Source organism: Marmota marmota, unplaced genomic scaffold (assembly GCF_001458135.2).
Source record: "Marmota marmota marmota unplaced genomic scaffold, marMar, whole genome shotgun sequence".
Classification (NCBI taxonomy): Eukaryota; Metazoa; Chordata; class Mammalia; order Rodentia; family Sciuridae; genus Marmota; species Marmota marmota.
In genome coordinates, this window is record NW_026000229.1 from 22,127,624 (window position 1) to 22,148,700 (window position 21,077).

The 21,077-nt window shown below is 39.6% G+C and overlaps 1 protein-coding gene across 3 annotated transcripts in view; it reads right to left on the bottom strand.

The window, feature by feature from the left end:
• Lipc (lipase C, hepatic type) overlaps positions 1–3,279 on the bottom strand; it is a 131,133-nt gene extending 127,854 nt beyond the window's left edge. For all 3 annotated transcript variants that reach the window (XM_048793540.1, XM_048793538.1, XM_048793539.1), the window contains exon 1: positions 2,905–3,279. In XM_048793540.1, coding sequence (XP_048649497.1) covers positions 2,905–2,989 — 85 coding nt within the window. In that variant the 5' untranslated portion in view covers positions 2,990–3,279. The remainder of the gene's footprint in view (positions 1–2,904) is intronic.
• Positions 3,280–21,077: the final 17,798 nt, after the last annotated feature.

Here is a 21,077-nt window from a genome sequence, read left to right on the forward strand (position 1 = left end):
GTCAGGAACAACGGTCTGAATCTGCCTCCCTGTGAGAGGAACTGAGCAGAATGCTTCTCTAATGCCCTTTGGCTACCAAGTCACTGGGCACAGGCACAGTGCAGAGGACTGGAGCCTCAGGACATGGAGAGGCTCCAGGAACCTCCACCAGCTCTTCCCTGATCGTCTGTGGAAACTTGGGCAAGACACTTAATTGCTGGATTATTCAAACATTGGGTGAGTGTGAGATAAAATGTTCACAAAGTGCTTGACACATACTGGGTGTACAGTATGTGAGCGAATCTGCTAGTGAAGTATCGTTAATAATACTCAGAAGAAGCAGCCTGGGAGGGGTGGGGAACAGGAGGAAAGGAGCTCATCCTGGCTTTGACTAATGTCATTGAAGCTTGGCATAGACCATGGTTCCTCAGCTGTGGCATCTCAGGTCAGATAATTCATTGTCATGGGCTCTCCTGTGCACGGTGGGAAGTTTGGCAGCCTCCCTGGCTCAACCCATTGCAGACAGAAGGGAAGCACTCTCTCTGCTGTGACAACCCAGAACATCTCCATACATTGTGGATGTCCCCTGCGGAGTAAAAGTGCCCCCGCTGGGAGCCATTGTTAAAGAAGCTCATGTGAGAAGGGCTCCACCATAGGATGCTGGCATCCCTGCAGTTCCCCTGGAGGACATGGCACCAGCCACACGCACAGAAGGGGCTCACACCTTGCAGAAAAAATTCTGCCAAGAGAGTCTGGTTTCAAGGGAGCAAGAGGCCTCCTGACGCTGGTCCTGTTTCCTGAGGAGCCCTCCTGCTCATCATAGTCACTTCCCTCTGCTTTTGAATAAACCTGGGATCGCAGCAGGATGATGAGATTTTTGAGAAAAATCTGGATGACACCCAGACATGGAGTGGAGGTTGGGGTGGGGCCAGGTAAGGGAATGACAAAAGCTAGAACAACTTTGAAGGCCTCTTCCCATGTAGAAAATGGTAAGAAATATACTCTGCTGGGTTTTTTGTTCTGTTTTAATTNGGGTGGAGGATGGGATGGGGAGGGCGTGGGGGCGATGTTCCTCCCTTCAACCTCTGCTTCAGCACTGGTGGCTTCAAAGGCTCAAATCCCACTCGCAGAAACAGGTCAGGCCAGTCAATAGTAGAAACGACGAATAAAGTGAGGTGTGTTTGCCCATCTTGCTATTGCTGAGGCTGACTTTGAACTCACTATTTTCCTGTCTCAGCCTCTGGAGCCACTGGGATTACAGGTGTGAGCCACCGTGCCTGGCTTATCTGTCACTTTTTGATGATCTCTTGCACTATTCAGGTGAGGTGTGTGGCTCCAGGAGCCCCAGAGTAGGAGTTATGACTACTTGAAACTTCAGGGTGCCTCTCACAAACGGGACATTAATAAAAGAAGCCAGATGCCAGGGAGCACAACTATGTGTTTCCACTAACAACAAATCCCCTGATATCTGTTAAGGCTCAAGGGGCACACAGAGGTGGCTGTGGGGTGCTGGTTCCATTTGTGAAAATTCATGAGGATTTAGGTATAGGTTCTTTTCTAGACACTTGTTATATTTTAATAATAATAATAATAATAATAATCACAACATTGTGGGCAAAAGGCAGTGATTTAGTGAAATCACTGTGAACCCAGGGAATAAAAGTCCACCAGCAATTTTACCTGCTCTAACTTATTATGTACAGGCCATTTTTGGATATAGCTTTAAAATGAGATGATGAATGCTAAATAATTAGCATAGTGCTTGGCATATGAAATGCTCTGTGAATGGTACTAATTAATACTACTAAGAAGTTAGTAAGTATAGAATGTAGAATAATAATCAAGTGCAAAGGAACAGCTCTTTTTCTTAAAGGGGAAAAATTTCTGGTGTTTTTCAATTACATATATTATTAGTAAATTCCTGATTCTCAAAGTTTTTGGAACTCCCTACAACATAGTCTTGGAGGAAAAAAAATCCTCAGCAGTTATTATCTTGTTACTCATTTCCAACAAATACCCATCATTTGGACAAATTGTTCAGGTAATTTCATATCTGTCATTTATTATTATTATTATTATTTTTGGTACCGGGGATTGAACCCAGGGGCACTCAACCACTGAGCCACAGCCACAGCCCTATTTTGTGTTTTATTTAGAGACAAGGTCTCACTGAGTTGCTTAGCACCTCGCCATTGCTGAGACTGGCTTTGAACTCACTATACTCCTGTCTCAATCTCCAGAGCTGCTGGGATTACAGGCACACACTACTGCACCTGGCCTATCTGTCACTTATTGATGATCTTTTGCGCTGTTCAGACAGGAACCTGGACTTCACCTACCTGATTTAGCATTTGGATCTATTTTTGGCCATCAGTCTAGTTTATGAAATTACAGACAAAACAGGAGAGGCTGCTGGTGTATTCTTCAGGCTCCAAGGAAAACTTGGGCAGAAAAGTCAAGACTAGAAAATGTGCAGTGATATCCCTACTGTAGACCTGACTAGAACTAGAACTGAAATCCCTCCCTGTGGAGAGAGCCAGGCAATTCGACAATCCCAGCAAGACAGAGCATTGCATTGCATGCTGTGCTCCCCAGCTGCAAATTAGATGCCAAATTAACTCTCAGGAAGATCCCAAGTCAGATCATTCTCCACTAAAGAAATCTTAGTAAGACTGTGTCGGCATCAGAATTGTGAGATACTTAGCTGCTAGCTGCAGGCGCTTTTACTTTTACTCCCAGAGTAATTGTCTAACATTTTAGTGCTGTTTATATAGTGCTCCATGTCCCTTGAACCTGTGGTGCCACTAATAGAACCACCTGGTATGCTCTTAAGCATGCTGTCCCATGCCATCAATCTCTGTGACACACACTTAAAAAAGAAAAATCCATGCCCATCTCCAGAAAAAAAAAAAGATTAGCTCTTACCTGGTTCCAGGCTTCGTCCAGAAGTACTTGATTGGATAAAGATGCATAAAACCAAGAAAATGGAGACACGCAGGCAATTTCCCATTTTCTCCTCTCTCACCAAGGGTCCGAGGTCTTCTTGCTAATTTCTGGAGCTAATGAGACCAGAATGTCTATTGATACTTTGCTAGGGAAGGCTGCCATTAATTATTAACCTTTAACATGTTGTCTAGTGTGTAGCTATTTCCCTTGTTGCCCCCAACCCCAAATCTACTTGTATCTAATACCAAAAAGATCCATTCACAAAAGTCTCTTTTAATTCTGATACATTCTGAAAATAAAATATCTTGTCATGTATTCTTAACTTCTTGGACCAAGGTCATAGTTCCAAATTTAATCAATTTAAAGTTAACATGTTGTGTTTGGAAATTCTGTCAAAGGTCAGGCTAGGTGGCTTCTGCATTGCCCAAGTCTCTCTCTGACAGCACTGCAAGGCGGATGCCATCTCACATCTTTCAAATTGCAGACTAAGCTTCAAGAGTAGGAAAAGCACCCTGCTATGCTGGGAACCCCCAGAGGGTCCAATCTCTCTTGAGTTGGGCACAAGTGCTGATGCCTGTGGCCAAAGAGTGGTAAGGCAATGTTTCTACAGCTGAAAGGGAAAGAAAGCCCTACACCTCAGTGTAAGGAGTTGAGGGAGAAGCAAAGATACCGTTGCTGAGGATCCCATTGAGCGGTGGCCCCAGAGTAAACAGCTCTTTCCTCCTCTGTTTAATTAATGCTCAACTGAGGAGAGGACTGAGAAGCAAGGCCACTCGGCAGAACCAGGTAGGGGGATGGGAATGTGGCAGTGCAGGGCTCTTGTCACCTTCCTTGGATCTCTAACATTATTTAAATTTTATTCATCTGTTCAGGATATTTGTGCCTACTATGTACCAGGCACTGTTCTAGGCATTTAGAATATACTAGTGAATAAACCAGATTTTAGTCCTTATGGAGTTTGGGTAGGAGGAATCAGATAATAGACCATAGCCATAGTAAAGAAGAGACTTAATGTAGATTGGTAGATGCCTTAAGAACTGTGGAAAAAGAAAAGGTAGAGAGCAGAGTTGAGGAGGGAAGAGGTAGTGATTTTAAACAGAGTGGGTAGCAGTAATCTTGTTGGAAAGTTAAACTTGGAACAAAGGTTTGAGGGAGCTGGGGGAGTTGCCCCTGCAGAAATCTTGGGGAAAAGTGCTTTAGGCAGTTAGTACAAAGGCCCTGGGATCAGAGGACATGTAGTATGTTCTGAGAATAACAAGGAAGCCAGTGAGTTAGGGAGACAACATCAAAAGCTTTTGGCCTTTATGCTGAGACACAAGGAGCCATTCCGTGCAGAGGGGTTACATGATTTGAATCATATTTTTAAAAGCTAACTCTGATTTGCAAGTGAGCCAAGGTGAAGGGGGGGAGACCTACTAAGAAGGCATTGCAGCTGACCCAGTGAGAGGTGATGGTGGCTTGGTCCAGCGTGATGACAGTGTGGCTGGATGGGTGCTGGATGGACTTTGAAGTTACAATGAATGGGATTTTCTGACTGCTGGGATGTGGGATGGTGGGAGAAAGGGAGGAGCTAAGGGTGACTTCAAGAGTTTTGGTTTGAGCAAGTAGATTAATGGGGTCGTTATCGGCTGAGGTAGGGAAAGCCATGGCTGGAGCAGGTTTGGTGGGGGAGGCTAGGAATTCAGTTCAGCTTTGGTCATGTGGAATTGGAGATGACTCTCAGCCAAGTGGACATGTTGTGGAGGCAGTTATAAAATCTTTATCTGGATAAACCTGACTTAAAAGACCTTCTGAAACCATCAACAAGTTTGGATGGTCTTGATTCCTAACCAAAGCTTAACTAGATGGAGTCCTACGGCTGCATCTCCTTCCCAAGGGCTGCAATTTGGAGGCCTTCCTGTCAAATGCACAGTTTCTGACTGGCTCCTTCTTACCCTGCACAGTGAAGCAGGAGCTAAAGTTCTGTTTTACTTGTTTTTCCCTATCAAGTTGGGGCCTAAAATCATCTCATGGTCCCCTGAGGCTTCTCGTCCCTGAGCCTAATCTCATCTCTTTTCCTCTGGGTGCTGCCAGTGACAATCTTCAACCCTCACCTTGCTCTGCAGAATAACTCACAAAGACATTGATGAAACCAAGTGCCTAAAAAAACCAAACCAAACCAAAAAACAAATCAAAACAGAACAAAAAACAAAAAACCCAGCAGAGTATATTTCTTACCATTTTCTACATGGGAAGAGGCCTTCAAAGTTGTTCTAGCTTTTGTCATTCCCTTACCTGGCCCCACCCCAACCTCTACCACCAGTTCATACCAGCTCAGGTTCTGTGAGGCTTTCCTGGAACAAGGCAAGTAGGAGTGGGTGTCTGTCCCCTTTCGGGGTTCTGCCTACTTCTACCTCCACCCAAGCTCGTCCTGCCTGCCGTGGGCCCCACCTTCTGTGAGGAGTTAGGGCACAAGCTCTGTTGTGTTTCCCTGGGGCTGGACGGAGAGGCTCCTAGGAGGCAAGAGGGTTAGGACTTCTTAGAATCCGAGTAGGAGCTTTCCAGCCTGAGATCTTGGGTTCATTATCTACTAGCTATGCAAAATGGATCCCATCTCCTCACCTAAATGGAGACAGCATGGGCCTGAGATGGTGTTTTGAGATATCAACTTACTATTTTTCTCCCAACCTGTCCTTTTGGATCTTTCTCCTATGAAAGATGGGGCAAAGTAGAGAGAAGTTTATGGAACTTCTGTCTTCCAGAAACATAGGACCTTACAGTAAGTGAATTCTAGCCAACAAAGACCAGAAAAGGGATGCACTGTTTCAAAGGGATGTGAAGGGAGAAGGACCCTAACCTTCCCATTAGTAGAAAGATGACTCTTGTGTTTTGAGGAGGTGGGGAGGGAGAATTTTCTCCAGGTGTGAGAACAGAAGAGATGATTCCTTGCTTCCCAGAAACCCTGCAAGGAGGTAAGAACTCAGAGAAGAAATGATTCTGTGTGTGCCAGCAGATGGTCTGCATGAGGAATGGGAGTCACAGTGAGCCTTCCATGCTCATGGGTTCAGTCAGTGATCACCTGTGTGGACTGATAACAGAGGACCAGGTACCTGCCCCCAGCCCCATGCCTGGGTGTATGTCTGGTCCAGAATGGTAACAGGTTTGGGGGTGAGAGAAGGAACCCAGGGAGGGCTAGAGACAGTGGTTTGGAGTTAGTAATTCAGATGGCTTATAGAAAACAAAGACCTTTTCTGTAAATCAGAATCTAGAGACCAAGAGTCACATTTTAGAAACACAGGTCTATCATGAATATTGGAGATTTGTATGGGAGGTGTCCAGCCAAGAGCCTGTTCGTAGTAGAAGTTCCATAAATTATAATGACTGATTCTGGATGTATTTACTACATGGTCTAGAGTCCAGTTTTGGAATCAGACAGATCTCGGTTCAAATCCCTGGTGTATCACTTATTGGCTGGGTATTTTTGGATAAGACACTAACATTCTGAAGTACAGTTTTCTCAATTGTATAGTGACACTGAAAATACTCACTTGATCCCATTGCACAAGGAGATGCATGTAAAGCCCTCAGCAATCTTAATACTAAGTGTAGATGCTTTTATTATTTTTGAAGCCCTCAGTAATCCTAAGTGTAGATGTTTATATTATTTTTATTGTTTTAAATTCACCTAGGGGATCAAGGGAGTGTCCAGGAGGTATAAACAAGACCAGGGCAATACAATTTTAGCAAAAAATAAAAGTGGCAGGAATACAGAAGGGTCTGGACCAGTGGTTCCAAAATCCAATTGAATATCAGAATCAGAGTCACCTGGGAAGCTTGGAAAAAGGGCAAGTTGCATGTTCACTTTGAGAACAAGTAAGTCACAGCCTCTAGGCCAGGGCCTGGAGAACCTTCATATCATGAACGTTCTCTGGGTTAAATGGTCAGTAGATCTAGTAGTGGAATCTTTGGTTATTTCCATGCCCAGCAGAGTCCATCAGTTCACATGGACTACGAGGGGGCTGGCTGGAGGCCTGAAGGCTGGAGTCCACAGGGGTCATCATCATGGTCTGTGTCAGAGCCCTGTGGTTCCTTCCTGTGAGATTCTTCAAAGCCTTTTCTAATTTGGGTAACCCTGCACTTAGATTTATGATCTTCAGCCTAAAATAATAATGGTTTTATAATTAGATTTTTAAAAATTGTCCAGTGCTTGCTCTCTTTTAATTTGAAGAGTTTCTTGAAGAAATAGAGATTTCCAGAGACTGGCATTTGGTGACCTGAACGTAACCTTTTCCTTTAGAATCACAGTGATAAGAAGAGGAATCAAAAGAAGAGAAATAATTACATTATAGGGATAAAAAGGGCTAATCCTGGGGGTGAAGGGAGGGGGGAAAGACAGGGACCAAGGTGGAGTTCATTGAAGAGGAGAGAAGCAGTTTATTTTTATTATTATTTTTAGTTGCTGATGGACAATTAATTAATTAATATGTCATGCTGAGAATTGAACCCAGTGCCTCAAACATGCTAGGTGAGCACTCTACCACTGACCTATAATCCCAGCCCAAGAAACAGTTATATTCAGAATCAGACTTTCTTGCTTTCATCTTTGGAATTGGGGACACTCTACCTGTGAATGATGGCCCTTGCTGGCATTCTAACCAGAGAACAATAAAAAAAAAAATAGCATTTGGATTGGTACTATTAGTTCTTTAATTTTACCGTTGATATTTAGGTGATTAAGAATTAGCAAAATCTGTATCATACCAGGAAAAGGCTGAGAGAGTGGGGATATCAGGTTCTCTGAGTCCAGGGTCACTTCTAACAGCCCCAAGCCCTTAATCCCTCCATGGCTGGCTTCCCCTGGGCTGAAATGGACTTTGGACACCTCTCCTATTCCAGTTCTAAGATGAAATTTATGAAATTTGCAGGATCATGCCACAGGAAAGTGACTCTGTCCTCTCCTATTCTTGCATAGGGCCAGGCTGCCACAGGGAAAGGGACCAAGTTTTTATTGGGCCACCAACTTATCTGTGTGGACACTCTTGTCCTATGTGGGAATGTGGCGAACACAAGTGGACTATGACAAAACAAGTAGGGAAACCTCATTAAAGTGTTGGCTTGGAACATGTCCTCATTTGGAAAGGAGTGAGACTGGAGTTTAATCCTTTCCTTATCTAAGTTAGGGAACAAGGGGAAAAAAAGACTCATAAACACCTATTTGTTATTATTATTATTTTAAAAACAAATTTTCTTAAGCCTCTTCTCAGCTATTTAATGAAACTAGTCTTAAAATAGATCATGAGATCTAGCAGAAGATGGAAACAGAGGAGACTTTATAGTGTGACAGAATAATATAATTTATAAGCAGGTTATTTTCCCCTAGTAAATAGTGAAGAAGACCAGCCAAGAGGAGGGTACTGGAGCAAAGGCCCTTGAAGCTTTGTGTCTGATGGGAAGTCATCAGGACGTGGCTGTGCCTCCAAAGACCTAACTCGTGTGCCATCAATGGCATCCAGGTACCCTTGAAACCACTGGTGTTAGAGCATGCCTAGCGATCTCCAGAAAGCAAGTGATATGCTTTGGTACCCTTTAATACTCCCTTGACATAAAATTTTGAAAGTAAAAATCCTGACTCTTAGTCAAATATAAAAACGAACAGATGGTAAATATTTTATGTCACCCATCAATGAGGAAACAGGGAAGGATGTTATAACCAGTTCCAGGGAGAAGCCAATAACCCCACAAATGAACCTGGATAAAAGAATGTTGAAATGAGTGTGTAAATGGAAGCAAAAGTGAAGTCAATGGAACTCCCACAGGATAGGACAAAATCTGCATTTTGTGTTGCTATTAGTTATCTACGAATTACACAGTTGTAATATGCTTCAAGGGCCTTGAGCACCAGAATCAGATAACCCAGAAGGGCCCCCCTGGAGTAGACAACACATTGTTTTCCACTGAAGCGCAGAATTTCCCCTCTAATTCCTATTGTTAAGAAACTATAAGGAAGTACTTAGCGACAGAATTCTAATGATAACAAGGTGAATTTCCTTCCAGAGGAATTGCTGTCTCTTTCTGTATCTCTGTCTCTTGGGAGAGATGTGGTGATCACAGAATTGGTTGGTTAAGCAGTCTCCTTCATTTTTAGCCCCATTAAGCAGGCATCTGGATTAGTTAGCCTTTGTGCCTCAGTTTCCTCACTCTAAACTAGGGGTAGTACAATTATTTGCTTTGTAGAGTTTGAGGGAAGATTAAATCAGAAAAACCACGGATCGTGCTCACCACCACCCTGAGCAACACGTGGCAGCTATTGCTACTTTTACTCGCTGCAGTCTTTCGTCTTGCTTTTGATTTTCTGTCCCTCACATCTTCCTTCCCTTCTCCTGTTCTGCTCATTTAATTAAAACATTAAAAAAGAGGAGAATTATTTGTAGTATTTTTTTAAGAAAAGTATTGGTAGGATTTATGTTTTCTATGTATTTTATTTACTGTTTAAGTTGTTATGTACTTTTTTCTGCCCTTTGGATTGTGTGGATGGGGGATTTCATCAACCCTGGGGGGAGTTCCTTGATGTCTAGGGTGAGGGTGCTCTCATGGACTGACCCCATTAACTCCAATTTTAATTCCTATGCACTGAGAAACTTGCAGATGATTCTATATGATGCAGAGAAGGAGGAGGCATGGAGCCAAGGTTTGCCCCATTAAGCTGGGCTGGGGAAGGAGCTTTACCTTGAAGCAGCACTCAGAGATAGGAAGACAAAAATATTGCTGTGATTAGGCTTCCTTTAAATGCCTGGTGCCTGGAGCCAGCCCTTGGAGAGACCCCTGTTACTCTAGAGTTCCACCCCATCTTCTAATCTGACTGTCAGGCTGCATGGAGGACCCCAGGAGAGCCCAACATCCTTTCCACACATTAGGGAAGAGCAGCGACTAGATCTCAGAGTTCAATTAATGTGGAACAGGAATCTTAGAGGAAAACACAGATTTACACAGGGCTCCTTGACTCTGGGGACAATTTCCTGTTATCACATCATCTCTAGAGCAAAGCTGTTTGTTTTAGCTCTTGGTAGAAAAACAACTTCCCTTGTCCATTTTTTTACAGGCACAAGCAAGAAAAGAAGTGGCGGGCTGTTGACAAGTGTAGCAAGATCTACTCTTGCCAAACCTTGGACTGCTAGCTGCCAGGCAGATTCAGGACAAAGCACCTGTGCTTCTGGGTGGGGAGGGCCCTGGTGAAGCTGCTACATCCTTAAGTTGTTTTGATTCAGATAAGGTCCTCCTAAAAAGACTGCAAGGAACTGGTTTCAACCTGCCAAAGCCACTGGCCTCTCTTCTAGGTGACCCAGAGTAAACTCTGCATGCTACACTCTCACCGTAGAGCTGAATTCTCCCTCTCCCCAGGCATTCCATCTGCCATTTCTGAGCATGCAATGTGTGGAATGTGCCTGCTTCTATGTGCACTGACAAGCCTGCCTATGTAGGAGTTTCCCCAGAAAAAAATCCCCTTGCTTCCTTTGTTCAGAGAGATACCACTAGGGAGTCATTCCTGGTGGTACTCTCCTCACTTGCGACAAGTAAAGAACTTTTCTTCACTCTTTTCATCTCCTGGTGGTGTTTATTAGCTTTGCCCTCACTAAGAGTATTTGGTTACAGGACCATGGAGAGGGACATGGATTTGAGGGCAGAAAAGCTGGCGCTGAGTTTAGCTCTGCCTTAGTTAACTTCTTCTTCTTTTTTTTTTTTTAATTTTTTTTAATATTTATTTTTTAGTTTTTGGTGGACACAACATCTTTGTTTGTATGTGGTGCTGAGGATCGAACCCGGGCCGCACGCATGCCAGGCAAGTGCGCTACCGCTTTAGCCACATCCCCAGCCCTAGTTAACTTCTATATAATGCAGATAATGACTCCTAGGATACCCATCTCACAAGGTCATGAGAATGAAGAGACGGCAAAAGCCCAAGCATCCCTAAGCCATAGAAGGACCTCCAGGAAGCAGAGGCCCCAGCCAGGTACCAGTGGATGAGTACATACATGGGAAAGAGATCTCCAGACTTGGCCTAGAGCAGGGTTTTACCTCTTTCCAGGACCAGGGTGGTCACCACAGAGGGATAGGGCAGCTCCTGTCAGGGCAGGGCTTTCTGAGAGGGCACAGAGCAAGGAATTCCTGGGGATCTCACTGGTACTTCCTAGTGGGTAAAGCCTGGATGTATATGGTCTTTAATGTCAAGGATTAATATGACGATATGGAGTCCACCTTAGGCATTTCTCTGATTCCCTTTGCTGGCCTCCCTCTGGCTGAGGTCAGAGTCCCTGAACTCTACACAAGAGCCTCCTACCCTATTTCCAGTAAAATCTCTGCTCTGGCCTGCTTTCTCCCTGGAGACCCATAAGGAGAGAGGGTGTAGGTGAGATTCTCCACACAATACAAGTGAATAGAGAAAAGATGTCAAAGGACTGGGCCTTGAGCTAAATTCTAACATTTAGAAGTCAAGCAAACAAGGAGGGACCTTTCTGATTTTGCCAAATTATTTCTTAAAAATGAATATTTAATGATAACATTTCTGATAAAAGGATATGAACAATATGGTTATAAATGAATGTATGAATCAGTTTCTGGGCAGCTTCACCATCATTAGATATTAACATTTAACATTTTTTGTTGTTTCTTTTCAATATGTAAATTGTCATCTTCAGACTGCTTTCATTTACATTTCTTTGATTTCTAGTGAGAATTAACATTTCCCATTATATTTGTCTTCTAATTGTATTTCCCCTATGGGAAAGGTCCTGTTTTTTACCCATTTATCTTTTGGAATCTTGATATTTGTTTTACAAAATTGAATTAGCTATTTATGATACATCTTAGTTCTTTATAATGTTTGATAGAAATACTTTCCTTTTTAAAAAAATCTTTAGTAATGCTAATTTTTATAGTGCAATCATTTCAATTACTTCAAAGCTCTCCCCCAGAGAGCTGATAAGCACTTTTTCTATTTTCTGCAAGTTCTTCCATAATTAGATTTTTATATGTAAGTCTTTAATCAGCCAAATCTTATTTTGGTAAGCATTTTATTTTTAATAACTTTTTCTATCATAAAATCAATAAATGTTTATTATTAAGAAATAGGAACATAGAGAAAACAAAAAAGAAAAACAAGTAGATCCACAATGTTACATGCAGAGATGACTACTATTGGTATTTTGATATGAATACATCCAAATCATTTTTCTTGTGTATATAGCTATTTTAAACACAGTGTATGAATCTTTGCACCATATACTAACAACTTATTAATGACAAGTTTCAGTAGCATTAAATATTTTAAAAATAATTATAGGGTGCTGTATTCAAGAGATATACCATAACTGACTTGATTGACTATTGTTTTTATTAACTTTAAATGTATCTCATATATATATTTTGTGTATAAAGCTGCAATAAACATACACATGAATCTTGGTCCACATTTCTGATTACTTCGTTGACATAAATTCTTAAAGTAGAATGGCTGAGGCAAAGGTTTTATATCTGTATGTCTATCTATTCACCTATCTCTATTTACATTTATATTTCTTTTTCCTTTCCTTTAGTTTATACTGCTAAACTAAGTAAGTTCCTATCATTTTTTTTTTAGAAGAGAAAATGAGTGTTATAGTTTTACTTTCCTTTCTTACAAAGGTCTTGGAAAAGAGGACTGTTTTTCTTTTGGTCTTCTTTCTGGTATTTTTTCTCCCCCCCCCCTTTTTATTGGTGCATTATAGTTGTACATAAAGGTGAGATTTCTTACATATTTGTTCGTGCACACAATATAACAATATAATTTGGTCAATATAACTCCCTAGCACCTCCCTCCCCAGCCCTTTCTTCTATTCACACCCTTTGATTTTCAAAAGACACTCCCCACCCCAACCTTTCTTTTGCTTTTTTTTTTTTTACAATCCCATCAACACTGTAAAAGCATCCCTTTTCTCTCTATCCTGTTTTGCAGTTACGATTGTATTCTTGATGACTGCCATTCTAATTGGCATGAGATGAAATCTCAGTTCATGTATGAGAGAAAACATTTGATTCTTGACTTTCTGAGTTTGGCTTATTTTGCTTAACATAATTGTCTCAAGTTTCATCCATTTTTTCCTACAAATAACATAATTTCATTTTTCTTTATTTCTGAATAAAAATGGATTGTGTTTATATACCACATTTTCTTTATCTATTTATCTGTTGATGGATACCCAGTTTGGGTATGGCTTGTTCTATAGTTTGGCTATTGTGAATTGTGCTTCTATAAACATGGGTATGCATGTATCATTGTAGCATGATGACTTTAACTCTTTAGGATAAATAGTAAGGAGTAATATAATTGGATCATATAGTGGTTTTATGCCTAATTTTTTTTTAGGAAATTCCATACTGATTCCCACAGTGGTTGTACTAATTTACAATCCCATCAACACTGTAAAAGCATCCCTTTCTCTCTCTATCCTGTTCTGCAGTTATGATTGTATTCTTGATGACTGCCATTCTAATTGGCATGAGATGAAATCTCAGTGTAGTTTTGATTTGCATCTCCTTAATTGCTAATGATGTGAAACATTTTTATATATATTTATTAGCCATTGTATTTCTGCCTTTGAGAAGTGTCTATTTAGTTCATTTGCCAATTTATTAATTGGGTTATTTGGTTTTTTTTGGTGTTAAGTTCTTTGAATTCTTTATATATTCTAGATATTAATCCTCTGTCATAAGAGTAAGTAGAAAAGATTTACTCTCATTCTGTAGTTCTCTCTTCACATTTTTATTTATTTTCTTTGCTGTGCTACTTTTTAATTGATGAATTCCATTTATTAACTTTTGGCATTATTTCCTGATCTTTAGGGGGCCTATTGAGAAAGTCATTGTCTGTGCCTGTATGTTAGGGTGTTGACCCTACATTTTCTTCTAGGAGTTGCACAGTTTCTGGTATAATTCCTAGGTCTTTGATCCATTTGGAATTGACTTTTGTGCAGGGAGAGAGGTAAGGGTTTAGTCTCATTCTTCTACATATTGACTTTCAATTTTCCCAGCACCATTTTTAAAAAAGTCTTTTCTCTGTTTTTGTTTTTGGCACCTTTGTCAAGGATTAGACGACTATAGATGTGTAGGTTTTATCTGTGTCTTCTGTTCCATTGGTCTCTGTGCCTGCTTTTATGCCAGTACCATGCAGTTTTTATTACTGTAAGTCTCTTGTGTAATTTCAAGCCAGTTATTGTAGTTCCTCTTGCTTTTTTTTATCTTAGAATTGCTTTGGCTGGGGATGTGGCTCAAGTGGTAGCGCACTCACCTGGTATGCGTGAGGCACTGGGTTCGATTCTCAGCACCACATAAAAATAAAGATATTGTGTCCACCTTAAAAAATTGCTTTGGATATTGTGGGTCTTTTATTCTTCCAAATAAATTTTAGGGCTCTTTTTCCTAGTTCTGTGAAGACTTTCATTGGAATTTTGATGGGGATTGCATTGAATCTGTATTTTGCTTTTGGTAGTATGGTCATTTTAATAATATTGATTCTGCCTATCCATGAACATGGGAGATTGTTCCATCTTCTGAGTTTTTCTTCAGTTTCTTTCTTCAATGTTTATGGTTTTCATTGTAGAGGTATTGGAGTATATGTTTTCAAAATAGTTCCCAATGTCCTGCTAGATTTCTGGGATGTCTGTGGTAATTTTTCCTTTTTCATCTATTAATTTGTGTCTTCTTTTTCTTTTTGTTACTTTGGCTAAGGGCTTATCAATCTTGTTTTTCTTTCCAAAGAAGCAATACTTTTTTTTCCCCTTGATCCTTTGTATTGATTTTTTATTCTCAGTATCATTGATATTGTCTCTGATCTTCTTCCTTCTACTGGTTTGGATTGGTTTGTTCTTGTTTTTCAAGGGCCTTGATTGAACAACATTATATATATATTTTTTAATTTGAAATCTTCCAGATTTTCTTATATAGGTACTCATAGCTATCAACTGCCTTTAATAGTGTCCCAGAAGTTCTGATATGTTGTATCACTATTCTCATTTGAATCCAAGACTTTTAAAATTTCTCCCTGATTTCTTCCATCACCCATTCAACATTCAAAAGTGTATGTTCAATCTCCATTTGTTTATATAGTTTCTAGAGGATTTTTTTTGGTGTTGTTTTTTAAATTTAATTCTATTATGATATAATAAGATGCAAGGAATTTTATCAAAAGCATTTTGAATGTGCCAAGAGTTGCTTTGTGGCCTAATATACGGTCTATTTTGAAGACAGCTCCATGAGCCACTGAGAAGAAAGCATATTCAGCAGTTGTTGGATGAAATATTTTACAGATGTCTGTTAAGTCCATTTAACTTATAATGTTTTTCAGGTCCAAAGAGGCTTTACTGAATTTATGTCTGGATAACTTGTCTAGTGGTCAGAGAAGTGTTAAAATCACCCAAAATTATTACAGCGGGGTCTATCTGGGGAGTAGTGTTTTTTTTTTCTTTTTTAAAAAATGTAATTAGTTGCACTGATGTTTGGAACATAAATATTCACTATCATATATCTTCTTGTTGGATTGATCCCTTTATCAGTATGATGTGACCATCTTTGTCTCTTCTGATTAATTTTGGTTTGAAGTCTGCTTTTTCAGATATGAAGATTGTTAATCCTTCTTGTTTTCAGGCTCCATTCATATGGTATATCAATTTCCATTCTTTCACTTGCAACCTGTGGCTGTCTTTGTTGGTAAGGTGAGTCTCTTGCAAAGAGTATATAGTTGGGTCTTATTTTTAAATCCATTATTCCAGCCTATGTCTTTTTAGTTGAAGAGTTTGAGACCATTGACATTCAATGTTATTATAGAGATATTTATTAATTCCTGCCATTTTGATTTATTTATCATGTTTGATTTGGTCCTGTTTTTCATTTGCTTAGCTACTCTTCAAATGTGATTTGTTCATTTGTAAGCTCTGGGGTTTGTTTTTTATTTCTTCTGTGTGGAGTATTCCTTACTAAGTAAGTTCTGTAGTCTTAGCTTAGTAGTCATGAATTCTTTTAGTTTCTGCTTATCTTGGGAGGTTTTAATTTCCTTTTAGAGTTTGAATGATAGCTTTGGGGGATATAACAATCTTGGTTGACCATTTCTTCCTTCCTTCCTTTCTTCTTCTTCTTTTTTTTTTCTTGTACTGAGGATTGAACCCAACAGCACTTTACCACTGAGTCACATCCCCAGCCTTTTTTATTTTTTATTTTGATACAGGGTCTTACCAAGTTGCTTAGAGCCTTGCAAAATTGTTAAAACTGACCTCAAACTTGTGATCTTCCTGCCTCAAACTCCCCTTTTGCTGGGATTATAGGCATGCACCACTGCTCCTAGTGACAGTTATTTTCTTTCAGAAATTGGACCATTTCATTCCAATCTCTCCTGGCTTTAGGAGTTTGTGCTGAGAAATCAGAAGTGATTCTGGTTGTCTTGCCTCAAAATGTGATGTGATGTTTTTCTCTTGAGGCTTTTAAAATTCTGTCCTTGTTCTGTATGTTAGGCATTTTAATTCTAAAGTGTCATGGAGAGAGTCTTTTTTGATTTTATCTATGTGGGATTCTGAATGCCTCTTGTATCTGGATGTTCACCTCATTCTCAAGTTTGAGAAAATTTTCTGTTATTATCCCTGAAGAAGTTATCCATTCCATTAGCCTGCATCTTACAACCGTTAATTCCAATGATTCTTAAATTTTTCTCTTAATGTTGTCCCAGAGCTCTTGTATGTTTTGATCATAGTTACTAATTTTCTTTTCTTTAATACTGTTTGAATGTTCAAGGCTGTCTACTTTGTCTTCCAGCTCTGAGAGTCTGTCTTCATTATGGTCTATTCTATTAAAATAGGGACTTTCAACTGAACATTTTATATGCTTTGTTGTGTCTTTCATTTCCAAGATTTCTGATTGGTTCTTTGTTTTCAATATCTCTATTTACTTATTGAATTTCTTATTCATATCCTGTACTGACTTCCTTAAAACATTCAGCTGTTTTTCCTGTGTTTTCTTGGAATTCATTGATCATTTTTACAATCATTCTTTTGAATTCTTTATCTGGTATTTCATCCACGTCTATATATTTGGGGTCAATTGCTGGTGAATTATGAACTTTAGGAGGTGTTAACTTTTTTTTTTTTAATGTTTCTTGTATTCCTATGTTGGTTTTTATCCATCTGTTGTATGGATTGCTCTTCCACTCTTTTTTTTTTTTTTTTGGTACAGGAGATTGAACTCAGGGACACTTGACTACTGAGTCACATCCCAGCCATATTTTGTATTTTATTTAGAGACAGAGTCTCACTGAGTTGCTTAGGGCCTCACTAAATTGCTGAGGCTGGCTTTAAATTCATGATCCTCCTGTCTTAGCCTCTCAAGCTACTAGGATTCCAGGCATGCGCCATGGTGCCTGGCTTTCTTCCACTCTTATGTGTAGCCTTTTTAGAGCACAGGTTTTTCTTGCCAAAGTGTCCTAGAGTAATCTATATTGAGACCCCCTCATAGGTATGGTGTCTACAGCCTCTGTATTAATTTTCTGTTTTTGCTATAGCAGTAGATGTCCATGAGTAGGACCTGAGGGCCTACTCCTAGCCTTTCCTACTTGGAACCTGGTTGCTAACTTAGGTTTTAATCTCTTCTATTTTTTATATTAAAGTATAGCTGAAGTTTGAGCATTGTTAATTTGTGTATGGAGCAAGCTGTGCTATCTTTTGGCTGAGCTTATCAACAGCAGAATCTCTATCCTGTGAACTTGTAATGTTTGTGTAGGTTCCCAGCACTGCACAGAATAGGCAGAAACAAACAACAGCAATAACTGGTACAAACAGTATACAGCATTAAAATATCCAGTTCTCTCAATGACACCTACACCATTAATTATCACAAAAACAGGAATTATGGGGTCAATAATTGTCACAACAAAAACAATAACTAACTGTGAACTAGATTTGGCATTGAAGCAAACAGCAAATGTCAACTATGTTATCCATAGCCATAATAATTGCAACATGAATAACAGGGGCAGAAGTTATATAAACCAATTAGTTCTAAAGATGGTTAAGATACAGTGTGCTTGGAGAAAACAAAATGTGATCAGAAAGTAGAATAGAGTTTAGAATGTTCAAAAGTGAACAGAGAGAATGTGGAAGAGATGTCATAGGTGATGGTTATAAGGGAGGAGGAAAAATAGAAAAAAGTACAGGAAGAAAGAAAGAAAGAGCGAACAAGAGAATTTGGCTGTTAGTGGGAAAAGAAAAGAAACAAACAGAAACAAAACAAACCCTCAACACTAACCCTTAAAAGAAAAGGCAAGGAAAAATAACTAAATGCTAAAAATGAGGAAAAAAGGAAACATGTGCATATATGACACCCACAACATTAATTTCCACAAAACAGGCATGTATGTATGTGTATATGTATATGTATATGTGTGTATATATATATATATATATATATATATATATATGCCATGAATCAATCAGCACAGCAAGAATACATACACACAAACACACACACAAATGGAAAAAAGATTCTTAATGAAAAATGAAGGAATTTTCTTCATTGAGCTGGTTAAATCAGTGAACAAGATTGAACAGTCACCACCTATGCCTGACCATCATTGTTTTCATTTCTTCTTGAGCTGTGGAGAGAGAGAGAGAGAGAGAGAGAGAGAGAGAGAGAGAGAGAGAGAGAGAGAAGGACAGGGAGGGAGAGAGAGAAAGCACGTGCAAGCCTGCTGGGTATTGTTAACACCTTTCTCTTTTGTACCGCTCGCCAAGCTGTCACTTGGTGTGGCCTCAGACTAAAGTTGGTTGAAATCTCTCTCCGCTTCCTTTCTCAGTAGTATAAGGTAGGATGGAATGGGAAGTACAGTGGATTGAAGTTTTGTCTGCAGAGATTGAATCCACCTGCTTCTAGGGTGAGGTTGCTGCAAAGTTCTCTGAGGGGAGTTCCAGCATTTGGGGCTTAGGTCTCATCAGGCTTCAGGGGCTTTGTTGGGTTGTGTCTGTCTGCTCTGGAGAGATTAGATCACAGACCTGGGGGCCAGCAGTTGCTGATCTCTTCTGGGAGTCTGGACCACAGGAGCTTCCCAAGAGTTCTTGTGGGGCAAGGGAGCCAATTCTCTGCAACTCTCTGTCCACAAACACAGTCTTCCAGGCTCAGTCCCTGAGTGTAGTCACACCTGTCTGTAAGATTCCCAGTCTACCTTGGCTGGTCATAGGAGCTGACAGACTCAAAGGAGAAGCCAGTTGGATTCCCCTTAATTTTTCTGGCTTTGACCTCCAAGGTCAAACTTCTCTGTGCCTGTTTCACTCATGTTCTGCTAGGTGTGCCCTAGGCCATCTATTAGGTGCTCATGGGAACTGTATAGCAATATTTGCTGTGATCTCCCAGCTCCTTGAGCAGCCTATTGAGAAACAGAGCACTTTTTGAATACCAGTTTGTGGTACAGACTCCAGATCAGCTAAGTTCAGATTGCTTTTCTGATTTCAGGTTTTTCCCTACCAAAACCGTCCTTGTGTTTCCCTCTCTGTTTTCTCCCCTGCTTCTGGGGTGAAGCAGCACTGCTGTTGCTGCCGCCGCCGCCGCCATGGCTTGGCTCTGATATGCTCTTTCTTTGTTCAAGGTACCCAAATTTCTGAGTCTCTGACACTCTGACTGTCCAATACTGAATTTTCGTGAAATCCCTCTTTCATCCACCTTGCTGTGAAGCAGTGTTCCTGCTGCTTGAATACCAAGCCACGGAGCAACTAGGAGCGCAGCCTTCCTCTAGTCCACGATCTTGAATCTTCCAATTCCTATTATTTAAAGTTTCCATCAACAGGAAATGGGTGTGTCCTTTCTTCTGCCCCCACTCTTTATGCTTGTTAATATAAGCTATTAATATTTTCGTGATTTCATGCTAAATTCATAAGCCAAAATAGCATATGCACATTTTAATTTTCTTTTTTTCTTTTTTACTAGGGGGTTAAAATTGAATTTACACCAACCTAATTTTATTGCATATTTTCTTTATGAATTATCCATTTATGAGATTGACATATTTAATATACTGCTTTTATGTTTTTATATATTTTATGTATTTTTGTAATTGGAGAGCAAATTCTTAAGCATTTTAATGATTTCAAACACATAAATATAATGAGTATATATGCTTACCACCTGCTTCTCAGCTCCATCAAATCCTGTTTTCCTCCAATGCTTCCTATTTTTAAGAAGTAGAATACCTGTGAAATTATGCACTTCATCCCAGACCTAGTCTAATTTTTTCTTCTTCAGAGGCAACTTTATCCTAAATTTAATGTCTGTTGTTCTCATCACTGTCAGAAAATTCTTGCAACATATGCATGTAACTAAAAAATACATGCCATTATTTTATGTTTTCAAATTTTACATTCTACATCTTTATCTGCAACTTGTTTTTTCTACTCAGTATCATATTTTTGAAATTTATTGCTGTCAGTAAAACTGCTATACATGGCCCCATTGTATGATTATGACACAATTGTTCACTGGATTAATGGGTACTTGCTTATTCATATTTTTTGTTTTGCTATTTTTGTTTGTTGCAGTGGACATTCATTATCTACAAGTGAGAACTTTTAGTAAATGTTAGATTCCTTCGTTTTCACCAGTTTGAAGGAACTAAAATGGCATCTCATTATTTTAATTTTCAACTTTCTGATTAGTAGTGAGGTTGGACATCTTTTTATGTGTCATTGGTCATTTCATATGTCTTCCTCTGTTTATATTCTTTACCCACATTTCTTTTAGTTCAATGGTTTTTATTTGTGTTATTTGCAGGGCAAATACCTTCTTCCACTACAAATACCATCTTCTTAAATATTTTTTCTTCTCACATTGCCTGTGGTGCCTTTTGTTGAACAGAGTTTTAACTTTCCATGTTGTTAGATTCATAGTCTTTCCCTTCAGGGATATACTTAGTTTCTTCATATTTTTTCTTTCTGTTAAGTCTCATCAAAACCAAACCAAACCAAAACAAAACAAAAAGTAATTCTTTAACAAAAGGTATTGTGTGTTTGGTTGTAGACTTTTGGCATTTCTAGACTTTACCTTTATTGGTCCCCACAGGCTATGGTTTTCATTTATCCATGCATTTTACAAGCTCAGTTGAAAATCATTTTTCT